Source organism: Delphinapterus leucas, chromosome 8 (assembly GCF_059928025.1).
Source record: "Delphinapterus leucas isolate spDelLeu-1000000601 "Yukka" chromosome 8, BTC_Dleu_Yukka2, whole genome shotgun sequence".
NCBI lineage: Eukaryota > Metazoa > Chordata > Mammalia > Artiodactyla > Monodontidae > Delphinapterus > Delphinapterus leucas.
Window position 1 is genome coordinate 19,370,797 of NC_143136.1, and position 7,858 is coordinate 19,378,654.

The window sequence follows — 7,858 nt, forward strand, 5'->3', positions numbered from 1 at the left end:
ACCTCAGTCCTGCAGTAGCTCTCAGAGTGAAACCCAAGGAGTATCCGAGTTGCAGTGCTCCATGAATCACTGCTTTTCATTCTGGTTGGTTTCTCTCTGCGTGTTGTACAGCTGTCTTTGCCCTTATTTCATCTGGCTCCTTTCCATGGTGTCTGTTTCCACTGGCAGAAGTGTCTCTGCATCCTGCCTTGCCGGGCACTCAGTCTAACTCTATGGCTCAGGGAAAGGAAAAAAGATAGAATGGGAAAGGGGGAAGATGAGAAAAGGAGGAGAGGAATGATTTGTGTAGAGGGATAGCTTGGTATCTACGTATATATTAGGTACTTGCTAAATATTGAAGGAATGCGTACGTGAATGTAGAAAACAATTTGTTTCATATATTCATTCATTCTACAACCATTTGTTCAGCACCTCTAATATGCAAGGATGTATATGTGTTTTTATAATGGTACATGTAGAAATGAAGCAGAATCATGGTGTCTGAGGATCAAGGGCAAAAAGAGGAGCACAAGGCTGGAAAGACACCCAACTGGGAAAGGAAGGTAATGAGCTTCTTACAGCGTGTATAAATAGGCAGTGGAAACAGAAACCAAGATTGAGGAAAGGGCACCAAGTTAGGTGAGGAATAGGGGATTGTAAAGGGCTTTATCATGGCCCCATACTTCACAGTGAGAAACTAAGGCCCAGGGAAGTTTAGGCCATGTCCTAGCCTCACATGTCAGCAGCAGAGACTGCCAGTCCCTTACACTCGCCCAAGTACTGTGAGCTGGGACCTACTTTTGCTCTGCCTTGGGAAGACTGTGGGGTATGGTTCTTTCTGGATCAGTGGATGACAGTATGGAGCTGAGGGCATAGGGCACAGCACTGTACTTGGAGTTCTGTGGGATCGTCTTCTGGTGAGGTGTGTCTTAATCATAGGCACAGAGGGAACTAACTGTATGAAGTGGTGTGATTTTTGAGTGTGCTGAGATCCAGCTGCCTCTTGTGTCTCCTCCAAACATCCCTCAACTGCCTAATAGTCTACCATCAGTGATTATTTATAGCTAAATCGTTAGTCCCATTAAAATAAAATCCTGAGTGATTACCATAAACGTCAGGATAGTGGTTACTTTTGGGAGGAGGGAGGAGTCGTGACCTAAGTTGAGTTTACTGTACTACGAGCAGGTTTTGGTAAAGGAAAAGGAGTATGCAGGGAGTAGAGGCAGAAGACGGAAGTCCATTCATGGAGAACAGGAAGATTAGGAGGCATCAAGATTTAAACTGTGCTGATTTCATATTTTACTTAATAGTGGTCCTGTGTCACATGCTCGTCTTACTCTCCCATTTCCACTTCTCCAACATCATCCTGTCCTTATTTTTCCATACTTCCCCTTCCCCTTCCCCACTCCCCTTCTGGATTCCAGGATTACATACAGTTTGCCTCTCTGAGTCACTATTTGCCTCACCTAATTGCGGCCCAACCTCCTTCCCTTCTGGGTGTTCCGTGAGGGGTATTATCACCCCTCCAGGGTTTCCTGGTAGAGTTTGAATCTCAAACATTCTGTTTCAGTGTCCTCATAAGCACCCCAGATCATGTGTTCTGATTTTGGGGAAAGGCACTTGGAGACCTTCACAAGGTTAATGTGGCTCCAAAGGATGGCTTAGAAGACATGTTCACTGCAGAATGCTCCTCAGACACAGGACAGGAGCAGACAGACAGGGCCCTGTGCATAGGAACTGTCCATCTGGTTTAGTTGCTCCTATTTCCATAATGATCCTGGCCCTTCCCCCACTGTTGTCTATTATTAACAGATCCAGAAACCTGATCAGGGTAGCAGCAGCAGAGGAACTTTCTGGGAACCATGCCCAGGAAAGGCCTAGAAGCCCTAAATTGAAATGAAGGGGCAGATGGCAAAGAGGGAGATCTAAACAGTATACTCTCTTACTGCTACGTAGGCAAGCCTAAACTCTCCTCCTGACACCCAGGGGAGATGCCCTAAACTTCTCTGCTTCTCAGGAGTCAGGTTGGGGTTTCAGAGACCTCTTTCCCAGACCATCCAACCAAACTACTCAAACTTCTGAAATAAAGCCCCCTTCTTGTTGGTCAAAAAGGCAACTCAAAATATTAAATTCCATCTAAAAAATCAATATGAGACCACCTGCTGAATTAAAAGCCAAGATATATAACTTCGAAAGACCACAGAATATGTAGCCACTCTTCCATTCCAGCACCAAAAAAAAAAAAAAAAAAAAAAAACCCCAAAACAAAAAAACACCAAAACCACCAAGGGGAGTGGGAACAAGGAGGTATAAAATAAACCAGAGAACAAGATGATAGAAGTGAGAACTAAAAATGCAAAGGGTGTAAATGCAAAGGGTGTAAGAGGTAAAACTTTCAGAAAATACAAGTGTATGCTATTTTTTTTTTTTTTTTTTCCCCTGGTACGCGGGACTCTCACTGTTGTGGCCTCTCCCGCTGCAGAGCACAAGCTCCGGATGCGTAGGCTCAGCGGCCATGGCTCACGGGCCCAGCCGCTCTGCGGCATGTGGGATTTTCCCGGACCCGGGCACGAACCCGTGTCCCCTGCATCGGCAGGCGGACTCTCAACCACTGCGCCACCAGGGAAGCCCCAAGTGTATGCTATTTTTAAGCCATATCTCAGAAAGGTGGTACTAAAATGTTGAAAGTTAAAGGAGGATATCTGGGTGTGGAAGGACTCCAATTTCATTTTTATTCAAGATTGCCTTGACTGTTTTGGCACTTTGCATTTCCATGCAAATTTTAGAATCAGCTTGTCAATTTTCACAAAAATAAACCTGTTGGGATTTTACTTAGAATTGAGGTTCACCAGCAGATCAATTTGAGAGAACTGTCATCCTTACAATATTATTTTCCAATCCATGGAGTCGATATATGTCTTCATCTTTGTCTTTTTTTTTTTTTTTTAACATTTAAGGCATTTCAATTTTTTTATTTTCAAAATGTATTCATTTATGTTATTGTCAGATCGTAAAGTCATCCCTGAAATTTCATCAGGGTTAAAAATGCTTCTCAAATCTAATGTTATGTTATATACAATTTCAAGAAATAAAACTAAGTTATTGTGAAACTTTCACAGTGAGATTTCCAAATAGCTGAGAACATAGGCAAGTTTCCCCTTTGCTTCCAACAGACAGAAGCTAACCTATAACAAGGAAGAAAAATATTTGGTGAATTGACTATACATGATTTGACCACACACCTGTCAGTCTTTCTTTCAAGAATGTTTCATTGTTTTCAATGTAAAGATTCTGCATATCTTTTGATAAATCTATTGATATTTCTAGCTATTTGTTATCCTATTATAAACAACATATTTTTGAAATTTCATTTTCTATTTATTGTATCTATAATCTTTTTTAAAAATCTTTTATTAATTAAAAAAATTTTAATTTAGAAACACATAATTGATTTTTGGGGGGCAGTATATTGACTTTGTATTCTGTGGCCTTGCTAAATTCACTTAATCCTAAGAGTCTGTAGATCCTTTTGGATTATTTACATACACAATTATGTTGTCACCACTTTTTTTGTTCCTTTATAATCTTTTCTTTTTTAAAAATCTTTTATTAATTAAAATTTTTTTTTAATTAAAAAAAATATTTATTTGGCTGTGCTGGGTCTTAGTTGCAGCATGCGGGATCTTTAGTTGCAGCATGCGGGGTCTTTAGTTGCAGCAATGTGGGATCTTTAGTTGCACCATGAGGGATCTTTAGTTATGGCATGCGGGATCTTTAGTTGCAGCATGCGGGCTAGAGCCCTGACCAGGGGTTGAACCCAGGCCCCCTGCATTGGGAGCACAGTCTTAACCACTGGACCACCAGGGAAGTCCCTTCTTTTATTTTCTTGACTAATCACACCGGCTGGGACCAGTATAATGGTATACGGAGTTGTGATAGTGGACATCCTTATCTTATTCCTCATCTCATGGAGAATGATTTCAATATTTTATCATTGAGAGGTTTACTGTAGGGTTTTTATTAAGATTTTTATTTTATTAAAAAATTATTTTTGTTTTCATGAATATGAAACTTTTAACTTCTTTAAATTATAATTAAATTTTATTTTGGGTCAAAGTGATTACACACACACATATATATATTTGTGTGTAATCAATTAACCTACCTACCTATATTTAACCTACCTACATACATATGTAAGATTTTTATGAGATTAAGGATATACCCTTCTATTTCTCGTTTTCAAAGTTTTTAAAAATCATGAATAGCTGTTGAATAGTGTTCTTTCCTGCATCTGTCTAGATTGATTTTTCTCCTTATACGTTGATTGTGTGAATTGAATCCATTAGTTTTCAAGTGTTGAATCAATCTTGTATTTTTGCAGTAAACCCAAATTAGATATGACCTATTATCATTTTTATATATCGCTAGATTTGACTTGCTTATTTTGTCTGGCAGTTTTACATTAACATTCCCGGGAGAGATTAGCACCTGGTTTTCCTTTCTGGTGATATCTTTGATAGTTTTGGTGGCTGGGTTATACTGCTTCAAAAGTGAATTGAGGGACTTCCCTGGTGGTCCAGTGGTTAAGACTCCATGCTCTCAATGCAGGGGGCCCGGGTTTGATCCCTGGTCAGAGAACTAGATCCCGCATGCCACAACGAAGAGCCTGCATGCCGCAACTAAAGATCCCGTGTGCCACAACTAAGACCTGGTGCAGCCAAATAAATAAATAAATATATATATTTTTAATAAGTGAATTGAGATCTGTTCCCCTTTTCTATAGTTTCTGGAAGTTTATGATACTGGTGACTCTAAGATATGATGTCCCTTTTTCCATTAAAAAAAGATTTTATTTATTTTTGGCTGCATCAGGTCTTAGTTGTGGCACACGGGCTTCAGAGCACGCGGGCTCTCTAGTTGTGGCATGCGGGCTTAGTTGCCCCGTAGCATGAGGGATCTTAGTTCCCCAACCAGGGATCGAACCTGCGTCCCTGCATTGGAAGGCAGATTCTTAACCACTGGACCACCAGGGAAGTCCCTCTTTTTTCATTTCTAATGTTGAGGTTTTTTTCCTGATCAGTCTATGGGTTTATCAGTTTTACTGTTTTTGAGGGAATGACTTTTGGCTTCACTGATTTTCCTTATTGTACATCTGTTTTCTATTTCATTGCTTTTTTTTTTTTCTGCATTCTTCCTTCTACCTTTTGAATTTGCTATTCTTTCCCAGTTTCTTGATGTGAAAACTTAGATCACTGACTTCAGCCTTTCTTTTGTAATGTGTGAGTTTAAAGTTATATATTTTAGTGCTTTACCTGTATACCACAGGTTTTGATATGGCATATCTTTATTACCAGTTAATTTTTTTTATTTCCTTTGTGCTTTTTTTCCTGTGACCAGTGGGTTATTTAGAACTCTACTGCCTGTTTTATAAACAGTTAGGGACTTTCCAGTTGTTGTTGTTGTTGTTTTTTTCCCTAGCTTAATCCCACTGTGTTCAGAGAACACTGTATTATTTTAAATTATTTTCGAAATTTCCTGAGGCTTACTTGATGGTCCAGCTATGATCAATTTTGGTAAAAGCTTTTGGTGCTATTAAAAATATGTATACTGTTGGTTCAGTGACAATGTTCTATTTATGTCAGTTAAGCTAGGTTTAATTGTGTTGTTCAACTTACCTATTATATCTGGTTTTTAAATAAATGTATTATTAAAAAAAATTTAAATTCCACAACATTCTGGAAAGAAAAATCTCATTTCATTCTATGGTTTCCTATTTTAAATGTTTTCCTTGGACTTTTGATAGCAATTAACTTTGTGTATTCCCCCTCTCCCCCTCATACTTTCCCAGCCTTTGAGCAGCAGGAATAGTGAGCAAGGGAATCATACATATAGCCAGTAAGGAAGCTCTGAAGGCTACCAATGCCTCTCCTTGCCCTGTTCCATCACTGAAAATGAAGGCCCTCAACCCTTGGAAAAAAGAAGCTGGAAGCAGAGGTTGGCTCTCTCCCATTAAGAGCCAGGAACAGGGATGGAAACAACTCTGGAGATGTGCTCTAAGTCTTGAACCCTGGAAAGAAATGAATATTAAAGTCTTTGATAAAATGTTTCAAGCTTTACCTCTTCATTTATAGAAGTCTCTCCCACACTAGTACTGTTCTAGCTACTACAGCCAGGAGTGAGGTCCTGCCCCAGCAAGAGATACTTTGTCAGAAAAAGGGCACCATCTCAGCCTTGCAAACAGCTTTTATACATCAGTAATCTTCTCCCAAAGGACCTATCTAGAAAGGAACCATCACTGCCCTCTTGGCAGTGTGTGTGTAGTTCAACAGAGGTAGAGGCAAGGTTGATGAGGATCATCTGACCACAGTGCCTAGATACCTCGATATTGACAAAATAAAATCTCCAGTTTAAAAGAAAAATTATTGTTACAAAAACAGAAGCATGTTTTATTTCAATCCTGTTGAGGGAGTGAGGATGGAACACAGAAAATGCGGGGCGGGGGAGGGGTCCTCTTTATACACACAGGACATCAGGATCAACTACAAGGAACAATACCCATTTCCACCCCTCCCCGCAACTCCTACATGGGGTCCAAGGCCAGCTGAGAATAGATGGTACAAGAATTAAGATACTATTGGCACAGTACAATGGCCAATGCACCGGAAGATGCAGAAGAGAATTTTTCAGGGAGCAAGGCCTGGCCCTCAGCTGCTTCCCCAGAGGAGGGGGAATGAGAAAACTTTGGCTCAGAAGGAAGGCGGTTGGCAAAAATCAGGATTACCCTAGCTGGACTCTCCAGGTCAAAACTACGGGCTGAAGGGAGTCAAGACATTTATCCAGTCCATGCTGTTCTCTGATTTCTCCAAGACCTCTTCTCTTCAGGCTTGAGATTAGTGAGAGCTGGCCTGGTTCTCCTCTTCATTTTGGAAAGCAGGGGAATAAGTGCTTATCCGACCCTTTCTACATCTAGGCTGCTTAATTACTACTTTCTTGGCTCTAAAGAGACAGAAGCCAACTAACAAGCCGGCTCCCTTTGTGAAAGTCGGCTTGAAAGAGCCCTTGGGTTGGCAAACTGCCTCTGCCAAGGTTTCTCTGAGCCTGCCCCTTATAAACCCTCCCCAAATGTATTCAGGGACACCTTCAATCGTGTGAGATGTGGGCCAAAAATACTTGGTCTCTCTCTAGTTGGGTTAACAACCCCATCTTTGACTGCAGATGGGGATTAGAGACAGAGAAAGCAGGTGATGGCAGGGGGAAGGACTGGGGGAAAGCAAGGCAGTTTACACTGCAGATTCAAGCTCTGGATTGTGAATAGAGTCACCTAAAGCTCCAGAGCAGGAAGGGGGATTCTCTGACACAATATGAAAAAGTGTAAAATATTTTAGTGGCAACCCTGTAATTCCCATAGACCATAGGGGAATGTGTCAAAAAAAAAAAAGACAGAATAAGTGAGGAAGCAGAGTCCAGCCCTCTATCTTAAATCTGAATAAAATTAACTCATTCAGCTAATACTGCTTCAAGTACAATCATGAAGACAGATGGAACTGTAGATTCACACTAGGGCAAAGACTAGGATCAAGTAGCCTATCATCTTAAGCACAGACACCTCCCTTTTAAAAGTCATCTAGAAAATATCTTTGAGGACTTGAACTGAAGGTGACGTCCACCATCTCCTCTCCTCCCCCAATACAATACCCTTCCAGGACAGCCTGATGAATTAAGACATCTGTTTTAAGTTTAATAGGAGGGAAGTGAAGAAGGGAAAAGCACGGAGATTTGGAAATGCTAGCAGCTAAAGCCAAAAGCAAGGTTAAGGTCCTTATGGCATCCAGAACTAGGGGTAAAAGAATGGGAAAGGGAAGGGAAACAGGTGGTG

The 7,858-nt window shown here is 40.7% G+C and overlaps 1 protein-coding gene across 1 annotated transcript in view; it reads right to left on the reverse strand.

The window, feature by feature from the left end:
• PLCD4 (phospholipase C delta 4) overlaps positions 1 to 7,834 on the reverse strand; it is a 33,474-nt gene extending 25,640 nt beyond the window's left edge. Inside the window, 1 exon segment of the mRNA XM_089916373.1 lies at positions 3 to 7,834. Within this exon segment, the coding sequence (XP_089772499.1) occupies positions 3 to 80 (78 nt within the window). The 5' untranslated portion in view covers positions 81 to 7,834.
• Between the last annotated feature and the right edge of the window lie 24 nt (positions 7,835 to 7,858).